Below are 18,314 nucleotides of genomic sequence, written 5' to 3' on the forward strand. Positions count from 1 at the left end.
TAACAACACATCAACACGAAAAGTTATCCACAACATCGACCGAAGCCCCTAATTATGGCCCATTAAAACCAGAATTCTAATCTAAATTTCTACACATAAAGAAAAAGAAAACGCTGTGGTACTGTAATTTGTTGCTGTGCAGCGTGAGCTAGCTGATTCGAAAACAGCTCTGCAGGTTAGATTAGTTTAACTTTAAAAGTAGAAAAGGATACACAAAATCTGATCATTGGAAGTATTCACCAAGTGCAACCAAATTCAAACATGCTGTTCAATTTTCCCGGAGTTTCTCGGAACCCAAACGGAGGATAAGAAAAGGGGAGTTAGGGCAGAGAATAAACTCGCGAGCTGTCTGGCGCGGAGAGCCTGGAGAAATTTCCGAGCTAAGAACGAAGCCACGGCCGATGATGGCTGGGTCGATGGGTCTTCTTCGACGCGGCTGGTTTCGATTTGGGGACGTTGGGAAGGAGCAGGCCAGTGCCAATTCTTTTTTTATTTCCCTTCTGTCGATATGGGGCTCTGTGCAAGCGACCCCTCCCTCCTACCGCGAGATCAAATCTCCTCCACCCAAAATGAGTTTGGTCTCTGTGTCAATTATATAAATTTAATATGTATCAAATAATAATTGAGATCGTTTGCTAAAAAAATAAAAAATAATAATAATAATTAAGATCACAGAATGATCATATATATTTTTAGTGTAGCAGATTTTATCTCCCCCTCATTTTCCTCTTGGCTATCCATTTTTCCTTCTTCCTCCAGTTTTTCCCGTTCCTTGTAGAGCATCCTAGCTCTCTTTTCTTTTACCTTTTTCCATTTTTTTTTTCAAAGTAGACAGATACTTTCTTAGCTCAAAAAATAAACAATGTTGACAGAATTTTTGTTCTTCCCTTAGTAAAGTGAATAAGTGGAAAAGAAAAGAAGGTGAATGAAGACAAAATGAGATGCAGACGACTACTAAAATCAATAGAAAAATATCAAATCCTCAATCCATATTTTCTTCATTTATCTCTCAATTGAAAATAATGATACGAACTTCTATGGTATCACACTTCTATTTCACTCTTCGACGATTCGACCCCTTAACTTGTCCATTGAACCCCTAGCTTCCTTATTCTCCATCTTGTAGTGCATGGTTGTAGTTAACATATGCACTTTCTTTAATTTCAAGAAGCACCTCGTTCGAGTCTGTCAAAGGATCTTGTACACATTATAGCTTAGTAAGTTTGAGTTATGATGAACTCTTGATGAACCAGTTCAAAGAAAGGAGAGCTCCTCATCGACCTAACAAGGTTTCATATTTCTTTTAATATCTCTTTAACATTTTCTTTTTTAAATAAAAGAAAAGATTTTTGCATCAAATCAACATGGCCGTTCGAAATAGGAATAAACAAATCGAACAAATGAATTTCATGTTTAATTCTTGTGTTTTAACTGTTCAGGTTATCAAGTGTTGAAATTTTTGAGCTTGCAAAGAAATCAAAGTCCTCAATACGATCGAGATTCAACAATATCATTACTAATTTATGGAAAGTTTGAGCGTAAGAGGAAGTCTGGCAAGAGAGATGGAGGAGATAGATCAAAGTACTCAATAGACTCAATACTACCAATAATGTTTCAGATATCGCATCTGATCATTGTGATGGTTTTTATTTGTCCTATGCTTCTGGACCCTTTGTTCTTATACGTTCCTATAATCAATGAAAATATCAAGTGCCTCGCGTTGGACGAAAAATTAAAGAAGATAGCTATTATTTTGCGATCATTTACAGATTTCCCTTATCTAGTTAAAATCATCTATCATGTGATGTCTGTGTTGCGCACATTGAGATCTACGGGTGCGAACAGTTGCTGGTGGAGAGAAGCATGTCGGATTTTTCACCCAAAATTCCTAATTCATAACATTTTTCCTTTTCTTCCTATTCCACAAGTAAGCCAATTACTTTTCTAGAGTAAATTATTTTTCGTAATCTCTTAATTAAGTCATATATTAGGAATTAGAATAATTTAATTTTGCTGATTCTGTCACACAACACTTCAAATTAATTACTAATTACATTTGTGCACAGATCGTAATTTTAATTTTCCTTCCGACAACGAGGAACTCAAGATCTTTGAATATAATGAAGTTTTTGAACTCACTTATTCTATTGCAATATGTTGCACGAGCTCGTCCATTGTACACATTATTTAAGGACTTCAACAAGGAAACACTTGAAAATAGCGACAACATTATTATGAGAAAGATCATGTGGATTCCACGTCTATTCTATTTGATCTTCTACCTCCTTGCTAGCCATGTAAGTTATATATTGTCTTATCTTAGTTTATTTTAACTGCTCCATAATTAAGTTGCTTGTAAATATTGTTCAGTTACAAATGTAGCTCTTGGTTGTTAGGTACTCGGGGCATTTTGGTACTTTTCTTTTCTGTTTAACAAGAGGTAGATTATTGGATCTCTATTTGTCGAAGTGAAAATGAATGTGATTTAAGTACCTTACAATGTGATAGTACTACGTTCAGAAATATTACACTTCTAAATGATTTATGTCCAACAAATTCCACCAAATCCAATGGCCTTCTATAAACGTGTGGTAGTTGATGGTCTTTTAGTAAAATGATGTTGCTTATTAGATTTTATCGATGTATTTATAAGTTTCTAACTACATGTATGAATTAACGCTAGGTGCCAGGGCTTGAAAACAAAGACAGAGAAGCGTTGAAAGAAATCATGAAACATCTTGAGCCAGTTAACTATGCTGATGGTAGCTATATTATTCGAGAGGGGGAGCCACTGGATAAGATGCGCGCTTTTCATCACGCAGGGCAGTGTACTTACCTACAAGATTAGTAGTATCGGCGGAGGAAGTGGCTGGTCAAGCATTAAACGTCTTGCAAAAAGTGAATTTTATGGTGAAGAACTTATAGGTTGGGCTGCGGCATGTATCTCCATTTCCGACTTACCTATCTCAGCCAAAACTGTCAAGTACCACACTAAAGTTGAAGTCTTTGGTCTCATGGCCGACCATTTACAGCTTGTTGTCTCTAAATTTAAGAGGCATTTCAACACAAAGCTCTCCCACCCAGCGGATAGTACTCATTTGGAGATAAACTGACAATGGAATTTCTTAGGTTGCATGAATTATTGCGCAAACTAGATTTTTAATTCAAAATAACTATATATTTATAAGGAAACTATATCTGTAACTTAGGTTGATGAAAAATTGAAGATATTTTTAAATTTAAAGAATTTAAACATCATCTCCTTTCCTCAACATTAGCAGAGCACAAGAACCTCGGTTCAACTTTGAATTCCTCTGCCACGATATCTTATATGAAGTATAAGAAAAAATCTCATCTTCGGTGCATCTGAAAACATTTTTCAATTGCAACCTCATGCAATATTTTTAAAATATTTCAATGCTAAATATTATTTATTATTTTATTTTAATTTCATATATCCGTTAGAAAATTTGTTAAGTTAAATGTGATGACTTGACAAATACATAACCCATATTTTGGGGCAGTCAATTATGCCATGTAAACAAAATATAAAATATAAAATAAATAAAAATTGGCCCACCACTTCATCTTCTTCGTTCTCTCATGATCCCATCTCTCCTTTCTCTACCGTTTCTGTCTTCGTTCTCCACCTCGGATCGCGTAGCCGGTCGAGTCGATGATGATGGCGTCCAGTTTCGGACGCCGGTGGTCCATTAAAATTCTACTTGTTAGTTGCTATTTTTTGCCCTTTTATTTTTACACTGGCTGAGATGATGGCGAGGTTATGGTGTAGCCACATGCCCTCTCGAGAAAGTCACCTTTGGTGAGCACAATTTTTTAAGAATAAGACTTGGTGGGAAAAGACAAGACCCATCGTCAATACTGCCTCTTCATTTTAACTTTTGTATACCTCGGTTGTGTCTCAGATTTAGCTCCACGCTGCACCTTTGTATGGAGATCTCCAAAATTCTGGTCAGCTTTGTTACGTTGATATTTTACGTATATTTTGTACCTTTTTTACTTATTGTTTGGTCATAGTTTGTATTAAATTGTTGAATTTAATGTCTTTTGTGTGAATTTTGTAGAAATCTCAAATCTTAGCTCGGAGATGAAAGTGGATTTTCATGAAGAATTAGAAGGAAAGTACGAAGGAAGAGCCAAGTGAGTTGCTTGCTATGTGAGGAGAAATTTTTGGGAGTGACGGGAATTTTTGGAGGTGACAGGAACACACACCTCAGCAAGGCAAGTGGTGTTCCCATCCTATTAAATTTCTGAAAATATGAGTTTAACCTCTCAAATTCAATTTTTTCCATATAAAACCCGACATAATTTTTTTACTCAAAACAAACCAGTGACTAGGATCCACTTAAGTGAATTCATTAATTACATATTACTTTACACATTTTACATTTTTTTAGATGCCTAAAATACCCCTATTGCATATTTGATGTGCACAATTAATTCTATGCAAATTGTAAGGAGAGAGTTAATGATTTTGCAAAAAGAAAAATAAGACATTAATGTTAAAAAATTCATTGCATATTAATATCAAATATGAGAATTGTTGGCTTAATTCTATGTATCTAGCATTATGAGTTTACATATATATGTTTATTAAAAATAAATAAATAAATAAAAACCTAATATATGTAAAAAAAAAAAAAAAAAAAAAAAAAAAGTAATTTACCTACCATGTACAAAAATGTTATTTGACTCAAAATGTGTATAAATATATATATATATATATGTGTGTGTGTGTGTGTGTGTGTGTGTGTATTTATATAATTACACCATATTAATTTATGTCACATCCCCGCTCGGGGCGGATCACTTCCCGGGCCCGCTCCACCACCGTAGCACGATATTGTCCGCTTTGAGCTTACCATTCCCTCACGATTTTGTTTTTGGGAACTCACGAGCAACTTCCCAGTGGGTCACCCATCATGGGATTGCTCTAGCCCCCTTCTCGCTTAACTTCAGAGTTCCTACGGAACCCGAAGCCAGTGAGCTCCCAAAAGACCTCGTGCTAGGTAAGGATGGGAATATACATTTAAGGATCACTCCCCTGGGCGATGTGGGATGTCACAATCCAACCCCCTTAGGGGCCCGACGTCCTCGTCGGCACACTCGCGACCAGGGTTAGGCTCTGATACCAAATTGTCACATCCCGTGTGAAATCCCATCCCCGGAATTTCACCATGCATTATGTACCCCGTATTTTAAATTCGTATTTCATGATTACGTGATCTTTATTAGTTAATTTTAATACCATTAATTTTAAGTTTGGAAATTGATTTGGTATTGAGTTGGAAGTTTCATAATCAATCTTTATCTCTCATTGACATTTGAAATTTACAACTAGTTTTTTTTAATAGATCTCGAACCCATGAATACATAGGCGAAAGCCGTTTGCGAGTCCGAATTATAACGGTATAGTTACGGACGTTTGAATTGTGAACTTTAGATTGTGGGAATTATTAAATTCCCATAAGTGGGTAAAGGTTAAGCTAGTTTTTTTTTGAAGGGAACAATCAGTTTTTTTTTGGGGATTATAAAAAGACGTTGAGGGAGGTGAGAAGGGGACATTTCCCCCCCCCCTTAGTTTGTCACCCGTATGCTTCACCAACATAATTTAAAACCTGCTAATTTCAAGCCAATTCCTCCGGTTCTCAGCTGACCTTCTTATCTACTTCACTTGTAACTTGCTTGACTATCTCCTTCCTTCCATCTCCACCAAAAATCAAGTTTGTTTGAGGCTTACTTCAAGTAGAACTCCACCGGAGAACCCAGTGATTCTCAACGGCGATTCGTCATTCCGGTGAGTGTCACCATTCACCATCACCCTTATTCAACTTCCCTTGGACCCATGAACAAGACCCAACTGGTGATTGGGGCGTTGGAACACCAAAGAAGCCGAATTGAAGAACACCCACCTTAGGGTTTCGTTGGGTGCGAGCCAATTTGAGGGCCTTCCCGGTCAAATTGGACTCGACCCCAGGTATAAAGTTTATTCTACTTGTTGAGATAATTGCTCTTGTAAAATTTGAGATTTTTTTTGGGAAAAAAAAAGAAAAAGAAAAGGGTCGAATTTCTTTGTTGTGTGACATTGGTGTTATGGAAATGTTGACGATGGAATAAGACATTGGAATGTGAATTTTCATGCATTTTGTAATTCTAAGTCTGCATTTGGATGCTTTATGTTAATGTGTTCAATTACATTAGAAACTAGCCTTACATTACTGCCTTGATTTATAATGGGCGTTTGACTGTATTTTCATGCCTGCTTCTTGGGTATTTGAGGGAAGGTATGAAGAAAATGATTGTAGGAAGGGAGAGATTAAGGAAGCCGGTGGGGAGGAGACTCTGTGATACCTGGCACCTACGTTTCAAGTAGTTAATTCATTTGTTTAATTTAGTAGTATTGCCGCTGAAATCCCTACTTTTCGACTACGTAATTACTGGAACTTTTACATCTAATTGTGGTTTATGTTCAAGTTTATATATATTTAAAGGATTTGGTATCACTCTGTTTCTTATAATGGGTCATAACGATGCCTGGAGTAGTGAAAATCTAGTGATTGGGTCTTATGGAGTAAATGATGTAAGATCATGGACCCTGCCTTAGAACAATGGTTTGATCCCTTATTAAATGTGTTATGGGAGGCATATAAGAGTTTTTGAATATGTGAATTATCGAAGGAAATCTAAATGTGGACTTGTGCTTTGTTCAGGAGGTGATAGAACGTGATGCCTTGACTCTCGTGCTAAGGTGCATTAGCGTGGGTTCGAGGTGAGTGACTTCAATATATGTGATATTAGTGATTACCTTGCTTTTTTAATTACTACTCTGTGAGGGTGTGACTTAGTTTTTAAATATATTTCTATTGAATTATTATGTTAATACCTAGTTTTGATTTAAGATTATGGAATGAGATTTGATTATTACATTTGAAATATGTTTGATTGGCATGATGTGATGAAATGTGAGGGCTAGTGGTGGGTCATTAACCCATTGGGGATTTGCTGTTTTGATATTGTTTCATTTATGATTCGTTGATCCATTCTAAAAGTTAGTATTTATGCTTTACTTCTCTTAGTTGAGCTTTTGTAAATGAAGTAACTTGTGCTGGTCTCAGTTCTTTGAACCATTGTACATTATGGGTGTTGGCTTTCCACGATTCCGTTGAGTGATGGTCCGGAATCGTACCCATTCGGATTCCGTTGAGAGATGGTCTGGAATCCCTCCTACTCCGCGATTCCGTTGAGTGATGGTCCGGAATCGTAACCATTCGGATTCCGTTGAGAGATGGTCCGGAATCCCTCTTACCCCGCGATCCCGTTGAGTAATGGTCCGAGATTGTATCCACCTGGGTTCCTTGTGTTTGAGTTGAGATAGTTGCAAAGGTGTAGGCTTTGGATAAACTGTGTCACCCTAATTTTACTTTCATTGTGTGTATGTGAAAATGGGTGTGAGATGTGATAGTTGTTTCAAATGAACTTTTGGATGTCCGGGTGACTCCTTTGGAGTTTCAAAGGGTTGGTATTGTTTGTTATCAAGGAATTACATTCATTGTTTATAAATTATGTTTGAGGGATGATTTTTAATAATTGTCTCTCATACTTGGTATTATTGTCACTCACACAAACCACGCAGCTTATATTGTGTGGATGGTTGCCGATGTACCATTTCGATGGTGTAGGCACTGAACTTACAGGTGACAGGTTGAGTAAACTTCGAGACGGTCGTAAGTGGGGGTAGCAGTGCGGTATCAGAGACTTGGAGCGTTAGGTTACCCTTGATTCACTCTTGTACTTTTTATTTTGAGACTTTCTTTTGAGCATCTTGAACTTGTTTTTGGTCTGGCGAAGGTTGTACTTCTTTTTGGAATGTACATATTTGTAAATATCAAGTGGTGAACTTAGTTATCTTCATATTAATTTGGGTTATCATTTAAAGTAATTCCTTTAGTCGCTCATACCGTATTCAACAAACGTTATTTTCCTTGTCACGTGTCGATTCTCGACGTTTGTTGGGATCGGGGCGTGACATCCCGACCCGGGGCGAATCACTTCCCGGGCCCGCTCCACCACCGTAGCACGATATTGTCCGCTTTGGGCTTACCATTCCCTCACGATTTTGTTTTTGGGAACTCACGAGCAACTTCCCAGTGGGTCACCCATTATGGGATTGCTCTAGCCCCCTTCTCGCTTAACTTCGGAGTTCCTACAGAACCCGAAGCCAGTGAGCTCCCAAAAGGCATCGTGCTAGGTAAGGATGAGAATATACATTTAAGGATCACTCCCCTGGGCGATGTGGGATGTCACAATTTACCTACCTACTACTTGAAATGTTAATTTCCAATTATGCAAAATATTGTATACCAACAACAAAATATTGCATAAACTTAGAAATTGGATCATGCTTTTGATTTTATCTTTTACCTACAAACAATCATATACAAATTACTTTTATATATTTTTACCAAAAAACGTCCCTAATAATATATGTAATAATACTTGAAAAATAATTTACCTACCATGTATTCAAAAATGTTATTTGATTCAAAATATATAATCTAGGTTTTCTCAACAAACAAAATATATATATATATATATATATATATATAAAATCTAGGTGCAGCTCTATATATTTTTTTATATAATTGGAACAAATTAATTTAACTACCTGCAAATTAATTTCCAATAATTTACCTACAAAAAATTATAATCTAGGTGCAGTTATATATTTTTTTTATATAATTGGAACAAATTAATTTAACTACCTACAAATTAATTTCCAATAATTTACCTACAAAAAATTATACCTTGTGTGTAATATAATATCTTTTTTTTTCACCGTCATACCTATATTTATACAACAATAAAACGTGCTTGATATATGTAACAATAAATGGAAAATAATTTACCTACAAGTTAGAGAAGTGTTATTTGATTCAAAATATATAATATGATTTAGTATAATTTTTTTCAATAATTGGAACAAATTAATTTACTTCCCAATTAATGCAGAATATATATATCACAAAAAAGGTAAATTTTTGGTATGATATGGATACAATTAATGCAATACAAAAATTTATATATTTGTTTGGGCCCAAAATAATATTGTTGGGCCGAGCAGCAGGTTGTGCTCGGCCCAAGGCTGTGTCAAATGCTATGGGCCGAGTGATAAATCCCGGGCCAGTTGGCAGGATCGGTCGAGTCCTATCCTAAGAAGTAGTCCAGATAAACAGAAAGGGTCGAGGAAGTCCTAGTGCGACCAGGATTCCCGGCCGGCAAAGAATAAAGCCTCGGAAAAGGAGAAAGTTCAAAGTCCTAGTGGGAGTAGGTTTGTTCGAGGTAGAGTTGAAACGGGACAAGGACTCCTAATCCAGATAAGGATGCAACTCGGTTTCAAGGAATGGGGTGCTATAAATACAAGAAATCATGCAACAAAAAAGGACCTTCAATTCAGCATACAATTGCCCTGCGCAAAACCTCTCAAATACCTTGAGATTTTTTTCATTTTCTTTTTCTGCCGACACACCTTCAGTTTGGATAAACAGCACTGTGGAGGCACCCGGCGAGCACCTTCAGTTTGGATAAACAGCACTGCTGCTGTAGAATCAGCCGACCGAGAAGCACCTTCAGTTTGGATAAACAGCACTGCGTCGAGGCCGACCGGTTACCTATCTAAGTCTCGGCCGAGAAGGGTTTTCGAACCCTTATTGGTAGAGGTCACCTTGCTAGCCTTCTCGGCGTAGCCAGGTGTTATGAATCGTGTTACTCAGCGTACTGGGCGCCGAGTGATTTTATGATTGGACACTCACAAGTAAGTTTCAGAGTTCGGCATTCCGACAGCCGAACTACGTTTACCATCAAGACATACATCACATTTGAGTACCTGTGTCCATATAGTTTGGTCTCGATTCGACGTGCTTATACTCTTACGAATATAATCATAGTGACCGAATCGAGCTCCGACGGTTTATGAACTCCACAGAATTAGTAGCCTTGTCTTCAGGCTATAGAACCCAGAGACCGAGAGTGTTCCTTCCTCGGTCGCAATCGCAAGATAAAGAAGTCAACAACGCGCTCAACGCGACATCAACAAATTTTACTCCTCGGCCGAGCTCGGCCGACGAGTTGGCACGCCCCGCATTCAACCGAAGGACGTAGTTAGCTTATTAGTTACTCGGCCTGCGCGCCACGTAGGTTTTGTAATTTTTAGAGTCAACATTTTGGCACGCCCAGTGGGACCATTGTGCTAAACCTTCGGAGTTCATGACCATTGAGACACGGTCTGTAAAGAAGAAAACAATCATGGGAAAGTCAACAGCTGACTTACCAGTGCAAGGCCTTGGGCAGGATTTGCACCCTGCAAAAAATCCGATCATTGTTGCGCCGCCCGAGGCCACAAGCGCGACACGCCGAGAGAATGAAATCTATCTCGGCGGACAACCTCGCAACTCAGAGGTCCCTAACCCAACAGCAGGCATGATCGTGGAAGGAATAGTGGAAGATTGCGACGACGATGGTGGGGAGGGTTCTGATCCACCAACTAGGTCGTTTCTTCGGAGACGACTTGATGAACAGTATCGATAGGTTGAGCAGTCGATTGGTCAAAAGATGAATGATTTACTGGAAGCAATACGAAGTAACAACAACACACAGACCAGGATGCTTGAACTGTTGGTTAGTAAAGCCTTCGAAGATGGCCAGGTCGGCCAGCCTCGGCAGCTTTCTACGAATGTTCCAATACAAGCCGAGAAAGGATCCGCCCGGCCACAACCAATCACCTTAGATAAAAGAGGTGGACCGAGCAATAGATCCGAGGGACCAAGCCAGGGAGAAGAAGCCGCTTCCGTAAACCTGACCGAAGTCCAGAGAATGATTGACTCGGCCCTAAAGAAGGGGCCGAAGTTTCCAAAATTCATCCATCCATACCCGGCTTATGTAGAAAGATTTGAATACCCGCGAGGTTTTAAGATCCCTGATTTCAGTCTCTTCGTAGAAAGATTTGAATACCCGCGAGGTTTTAAGATCCCTGATTTCAGTCTCTTCGCCGGGGAATCATCTTTATCCTCATTAGAACATGTGGCTCGGTTCACGGCGCAGTGTGGAGACGTCAATAGCGACTTCTATAAATTACGGCTATTTAATTTTTCACTAACAGGTTCAGCTTTCGCCTGGTACATTAATCTCCCACCCAACTCCGTGCAGAGTTGGGAAGAGTTAGTCGAGAAGTTCCATGAACAATTTTATCGACCAGGGATGGAAATGTCCGTATCATCGTTGGCCAGGATGGCTCAAGCGTCCGACGAATCTCTAATGGAATACCTAACAAGGTTTAAGTCGGCCAGGAATTGGTGCCGAGTACCTCTCCCCGAAGTGGAATTCGTCAGGATCGCCCTCAACGGATTGGACATGGAATACAAAAAGAAGTTTCTGGGGGCAAACATTCGAGATATGTACGAACTTGCTCAACACGTTGAACAGTATGATTATCTGCTCCGAGAAGAAAAGATATCAAAATCACCATCCCGGGGGACGTTGTATAAGAATCCCACGATTAGCTATGCATTGGCCGAAAGCGAGGACCCTCAGTATGCTAGTGTGGATGCGGCCGAGATAGTAATAGATAAACCTTACGTCTGCAAGGCTTTAGCTCAAGTGATTTCCAAAGACACCAAAACCCGTTCGGCCGCCGAGGAGATGAGTAAATCATCGAAAGTATACACTTTTGATATCACCAAAGCCGATGCAATTTTCGATCAATTATTGGCAGCAAAAATCATCAAGCTTTGGCCGGGACATACTATCCCTAAGGCCGATGAATTGAAGGGCAAAATATACTGCAAGTATCATAATTCTAATAAGCATGCAACCAATAATTGTGTTGTATTCCGAGACACAATTCAAAGTTGGATCAAGAAAGGAAAGTTGAAATTTCCGGAAAAGCAGATGGCGGTCGACGTCAATCTCTTCCCTTCAACAACAATTGGTATGGTGGATGTTCATCTTCCTAAAAACAAAGGGAAGGCCGAATACATCCCGGTGCAGCATATCCGTAAACGGAATGGTCAAACGAGATTAAAGATTGATTTATTTTCAAATGCACCACCTACGGAACGCTCGGGGCCACCCATCGATGAGCCTATGATGGGGTCGAGTTTCGACGAAACTCATGAATCAAGGGTTTTATGCGACCATTGTAAAACACCAGTTGAACCTGGGAAGAAGACATATGCGACACCATCCACGACCCCTACAACATCGCCAAGGGGACTTGGTAACGATCCACGACGCCAAGTGTTTGATAGACTCGGCCCACAAGTACGGCCAAAGGACCAGGCCCCGGTCAGGCGGCGTCTTGACTTCGACGCACCTTTCTATAATAAGGATTATTACTCGCGCAATACCAGCAGTTCGGGCTCACCAGCCGATCGAAAAACTTTCAAACCACCCAGGACATCGGATCAACGCTGGTACAGTTACAATTCTCCGACTAGCCTATATACGGCGTTGTCTAAATCTCAAAAACGTCGTCGCCAACGGATAGATTGCATGGCTCGACGACGAGAAGCGCAGACCAGCCCTGCCAACCGGTGGCAACCAAAAAAGGCCGTGGAAAGCATTAGTGAATGGCCAACCCCGACTATCATGACCGAGTTAGTCGAAGGGAGAAGAGTAGCGGCTCCCGACTTTGAAACCACTATTGGTCCCATGAGCCAAGGACCCAACGGTTTATATGGTAGGTGCTGGCTAGATTCACCCATAGATTCCAAAAAACCTGTTCAGGTCCATAGAAATTCAAAACCTTCATACTAATCAGATTCCGACACGGCGATGCCGATGTAGCGTACTTGTGATCCATGCTTTACTTTTCCTTCTTGTTTTTGAAACTCTATTGAGTATCCATTGCAGCATTGTATAAACTGAATTCATTTATAGGAATGAATGAAAAGCTTTGTTTTTCCTTACCCATATGAATTTGAATCATATTTTCATTGTTTCCATCCCATGTTAATGCGGAAATCCAGGCTGTTTGCTCAATAGTTTTTAACATTCGAAACAATAACGCGAATGTAGACACGTAAAATTGATCACACGATCGATAATATCTAGTAGCAATGGGCTCTACCACTTCATGTGGGACCGACTTGCACTAAGCAATGTGTCTAAATATCCTTACTTAAGCGAAAATGAGAAAATGAATGAATAAGAGGGTTTAAAAATGCGAGAAGGAAAGGGAATCAGAACAATTCTCTCTAGTCGATTTGATTCCTGATTTTTAGGTATTTGATAACGATGGAAAAAGTTGTATTTTTCCGATTCTTTATGTGCAAGTAAACCTAACAAAAAGTTAACGAGTAAAATGATTCTCATATCCATATTTTAGTAAACAAGGGAACTCAAGAATTAAAATAATTCAAAGTCCCATTCCTTCTAAATTTTTTGGTCAAACCTCATTCCTTCTAAATAAGGGTGCATTTTTGCTCAACTACATTAACTTTCGTGTATGTTTATTATACACCTTATTGGTTGCCATGTGTTACATTTTCTAACCCCTAGTAAACTTGTTAAGTATAAGGACGCGTGTCAGGTTCTTAGGTGGAGATGAGTATCACCATAGTTAGTGGTGGTGAACAAAAATACTCCAAATGCCGTAATAGAAAACCCAAGAAGAGAAGAGACACTGCTCAAGGGTAGATCAACCGATCTATAACAGATCGAGCCACTACCCAAACCAAGCAAATTAATTCACGTTGGCTAACATTGTTCGTTTGGAAGTATTTCTAAAATGATTGAAGACGTTTTTAGTGAAAATGTTTTGAAATCCATTCGTAGTAAAAATCCAAATGGATCTTGAAAAAAAATACTAGAATTGATTTATACAATAAGCACAAATCTGGTGCTTTTTCTAAAAAACATTTAAAGTATTTTTGAAAATCAAAATCAATTTTATTAAAGGCGTTTTCAAAATCATTTTAAAAACACTTTGTAACGAGATAATTGATTTTAGCTTGAAAAATATGAAGGGTATTATGCGTTTGGTTGACCGTGGTCAACACTCAACAGTGATCTTCCGTTGTTCACGCGCCACGAGCTAGCAAGGTCACAAGTTGAAAGCCACGGAAATCGGAGGTAGCTTGAAATGCAAGCCATGGAAGTTACGTCTCTCTGCAACCTCGAACCTCAAACACTGACGAGCCATGGTGGTGGAGAGAGTCGGGTCAAATTCTATGGCGAATATTTCTGGGCTTCGCGGCCCGCTGTGGTGGATGCAGTGGGCCAAGCGTGGCTGGGCAATCGCCGCCGTCGGATTCGCCGTCTTCGTCTTCCTCTTCGCACTCTCTGTCGCCTCCTACTATCGGAGTTCCGAGCCGGAGTCCAACATCGCGAACTCATTTCATCGCATCACCACCTCCGATTTGATCGACCTGACATTGTTGCACAGCGCCAAAGATAGAGGCGCCCGTACTGCACCGTAACCCTTCGCTAATCAAATTTTAATTACCATGTGTTTCAGCTCCTAATTAATTTCTCCTTGATTTGATTACCCTCTTGTTTAATTTATGGTTTTGCAGTTTGTTTAGATGGAAGTTTGCCTGGCTACCATTTTCAAAAGGGATTTGGATCCGGCGCCAAAAATTGGCTACTTTTCATTGAGGTCTTAACATTTCAAAATTCTTATGTTGTTGGAAAGGCGCAGAGATAACTGGTTATGAACTTTTAATCGAAACTGGAATTGGACGGATACTAAACAGACAATAAAATGCCCTAAACCTTAGTGTTACATGCGTTATGTTTCCCAATTAATTATTTCTTTAAAATTTTGTAACCAATTCTGTTTGTGCATATTTCTTGCAATTGTTTTGTTCAATTCATTGCATTTACATGTTCTAGTTGGTTTGTTTATTAAGATGAAAAACCTATGTGTAATGGATTTATTAGGTTGAAATGTTGAAATGTAGGGTGGAGGTTGGTGCAACACAATAGAATCATGTATTTTGCGTAAACATATGCATTTAGGATCTTCCAAACATATGGGACGTCGAGTTCACTTTACTGGGATTTTAAGCCCTCACCCTGACCATAATCCTGGTCACCATAATGCTTAATTATTTGTACGATCACCATAATGCTTAATTATTTGTAGTTTTAACTCAATGTCAAGTTAAACTGTTAACTGATGTGATTCAATTCCAATTTTGGAGCATTCTCTAGGATTCTTTAACTGGAACCGAGTCAGAATACAGTATTGTGATGGCGCATTTATAGCCGGTCACCCTGATAATGAGTTGAAGGTAAGTTATGTTTGGAGATTTTCTGCCCTGTTTGAGAATCAGTAGTAATTTTATTAATGGAGTTTTTATTGCTCTTCAATGGTATAGAATGGAACGGAACTTTTCTTTAGGGGCCGGCTCATCTGGGAAGCAATTATGGATGAACTGTTGTCATTGGGCTTATCAAAAGCGGAACAGGTATCAATCTTACAGGCCAGTCTTTTGGGCCCTTCTTTTGGGAAGCAATAATGTGTGTGAACAACAATCTTACAGGCCCTTCTTTCGGGATGCTCTTCCGGTGGGTTGGCAGCTCTTATACATTGTGATGAATTTCGACATCTTTTGCCTAAGGATGCCACTGTCAAATGTCTAGGCGATGCGGGTTTTTTTCTTGATGAGTATGTTTTATGCATACCAGTTCCTTCTGCACCAACATCTTTTAGCTAATCTGCTTAGCATGAAGTTTTTCTAGGATCATAGATTTTCACATGTGAACTTTTCGAGGGCCATAATTTCGTTCTTATCTTTGCTGTTTCCTTATTCTACTGTTCCTAGTTCATACATTAGGAAATAAGACCTATCACAATCGAACACCTTTGAACCATTCTCTTTTCTATCAAATTTGCAATTCTCCCTCTCAAGCTACACTAGGAATGTTGAAATTCTTGCAAGGTCTTACTAACTACTTGTTCTACGTGTATAAAGCCCTTTTTCTTAAAGCATCATCTGTGCTCTTACAAGTGATCACATAGCTACATTCTGTTTCGTACATTTCAGGAAAGATGTTCTCCACAATCCTACCGTGAGATCTCTCTTTCGTGATGTTGTCAACCTTCAGGTTATGCTCTAACATTGACGATACTAGCTTATACAATCCCTTTCTTGGTGATACTTATCCTAGTTTTTGGGTATAACTTTAGTTACTACCTAGGTGATAGTGTAGGGTTGTTGGGTTTGACGGATGGAATGAATGAGGTGTAACATCATGTGTCAATATAATTTTCAATCTTTAATATGGTACATCTGTTAATTCTTATTTTAGACTCTGGCATGTCATACTGATTTTCTTATTCACGCTGTGTCAGGGGTTAGCGAAAAGTTTGAACAAGGATTGTGTTGCAAGAATGGAACCAGATAGGGTAGATTTTATTTTCTTCTTTTTTATATGGTACCAATGGTTAAATTTGGGATGTTCTTATTTTTCCTCTAGGTTATGGTTTTTAACACAGCCCCAATCATTTGTTGTGAACTTTTATGTAGTGTATCTTTCCTGAAGAAATTGTTAAAAACATCAAAACCCCCGTGTTCCTCGTTCAATCAGCTTATGATTTTTGGCAAGTAAGCTTCCTCAGAAGTCAAAGCTTCATTTGCTTACCATCTGAATTTGACTTACATCCCTTTTCTCTTTTTTCGTATGTGATGATCATTAGATACAAAATACCTTGATACCTAAAGCATCTGATCCACATAGCTACTGGGAAAAGTGCAGACTGAACATTTATAATTGCAATTCTACTCAGGTTGAAATACTTCTAGGTATGTATATACCACTTTCGTTAGTCAAAAGGTAGATTTTTGTTCAGGGTCTTCATGTTATGTTACATTGAAACTAGGATTCTTACTGTCTTTCTACCAATTGCAAATGCAATCAGCGGGCATTACCTGCAGCATCACTAGCTCGAGGCCTCCTTTATGGAAAATATGATTCATTCATTGGACACTAATTGGTTGTATAACGAAGAATAGCTGTAAACAAAATACCGTGGCAAAATTAACTCGATTCATTTTGTACAGGTTTCAGGGGATCTCTGCTGAAGGCGTTGAATGATTTCGAGAAAAATAAGGAAGGAGGAATGTTTATAAGTTCTTGCTTTATTCATTGCCAGACATTGATGACTGAGATATGGAATTCGCCGAAATCTTTAAGGATAAACAACAAGGTGAGGACAGTTTTATCATTTGTATTCGAATGCCGTTATCATATGGAGATTTCTTGTTAACTCAAGCATGGTGACGGAAGTTCTATCATCCCAGCCGTATATTTCTCTGTGAGACAGATGAAAGCATAAATACCATAAGCTTAAGCTGCTTAGTGTTATCAAATCAAAATCTGTTTTTCTTTCATTTGTTTCTTGGTTTTCTGTCACTTTCTTAACTAAACTCGGCATCTGACTGTTTTGAGCTTTGCTATTCCGAATAGACAATTGCAGAGTCTGTGGGGGACTGGTACTTCAATCGAAGTGCAGCGAAGCTAATAGACTGCCCGTTTCCATGCAATCCGACCTGCTACAATGTGAATTTCACTCGAGATTGATTGAACTCAAGAAACGCTTTCAACTTTTCAACTGTTGTTCCGAACTGTAGATCTTTGGAGCCTCAGTTCACCCTAGTGAAAATTCTATATCCTCCTTGTCCAGACTCCAAGCAGGATCCTATCGCTGTAGATATTGAGAACGAGGGTGTGTAGAGAAAATTTAAACCAGTTTATAGCTGCTGTCACTTCTTTTTACATGGAGGAGGAAACATTGTTTTTTACATTCAAAGGCTAGGGACCATTTTGCTACAGCTTAGTGATGTAGCTGTGTATAAAAAGACGATAATGTACGTGTAATGATTTAATCTTGTATTAATTTTACTCGTTAAATTTGAAGCGTTGAATCATAAATACTAAATTGAAAATTTTAAAACTAGTTTCTTGAGCTACAAGCTCTATATCTAGTCCATAAGCTAAAGCAAAAGGGCTCTAGTTTTTATATTACGTGCTCATTGAGAATCATCTCATGCGAATTAACGGTTGATTGTGTGTTCAGAATCTGACATTTTCTTTTAATATGCAAAATTTTTTTCTATGCTTCAAAATAATGCTACCTTTCTTTTTGGTCTGAAAATAATGGCCTACCTTTTCCTTTTTTTTTGGTTGATAATAATACGCTACCTCATTCTATGGATTTATTCTATTAAACATTGTTTCTTGCAAGAAAAGCAAAACAAATAAACAAAAAAATTAAAGTAAAATTAAAAAAC

At 38.6% G+C, this 18,314-nt stretch overlaps 1 protein-coding gene and 1 pseudogene across 1 annotated transcript; both read left to right on the plus strand.

The window, feature by feature from the left end:
- The first annotated feature begins 404 nt into the window (after positions 1 to 404).
- LOC137722034 (cyclic nucleotide-gated ion channel 1-like) lies at positions 405 to 2,584 on the plus strand (annotated as a pseudogene).
- An 11,558-nt stretch (positions 2,585 to 14,142) lies between these two features.
- On the plus strand, positions 14,143 to 17,620 carry LOC137723774 (pectin acetylesterase 5-like). The gene is made up of 12 exons (XM_068462966.1): positions 14,143 to 14,481; positions 14,592 to 14,674; positions 14,979 to 15,108; positions 15,232 to 15,311; positions 15,399 to 15,488; positions 15,564 to 15,688; positions 16,068 to 16,128; positions 16,376 to 16,429; positions 16,551 to 16,628; positions 16,721 to 16,826; positions 17,085 to 17,230; positions 17,491 to 17,620. Exons 1-12 carry the CDS (start codon positions 14,217 to 14,219, stop codon positions 17,602 to 17,604), a joined length of 1,332 nt encoding a protein of 443 aa, XP_068319067.1. The 5' UTR covers positions 14,143 to 14,216; the 3' UTR covers positions 17,605 to 17,620.
- The last annotated feature ends 694 nt before the right edge of the window (positions 17,621 to 18,314 follow it).

This window comes from Pyrus communis, chromosome 17 (assembly GCF_963583255.1).
Source record: "Pyrus communis chromosome 17, drPyrComm1.1, whole genome shotgun sequence".
Classification (NCBI taxonomy): Eukaryota; Viridiplantae; Streptophyta; class Magnoliopsida; order Rosales; family Rosaceae; genus Pyrus; species Pyrus communis.

Excerpts from the sequence above, each read along its gene's own strand:
- LOC137723774 (XM_068462966.1), top strand. The coding sequence starts at position 14,217 with ATGGTGGTGGAGAGAGTCGGGTCAAATTCTATGGCGAATATTTCTGGG. Across the intron at positions 16,430-16,550 it reads CAAGAATGGAACCAGATAGG|TGTATCTTTCCTGAAGAAAT; the intron begins GTAGATTTTATT and ends ACTTTTATGTAG. Across the intron at positions 17,231-17,490 it reads CTTTAAGGATAAACAACAAG|ACAATTGCAGAGTCTGTGGG; the intron begins GTGAGGACAGTT and ends TATTCCGAATAG.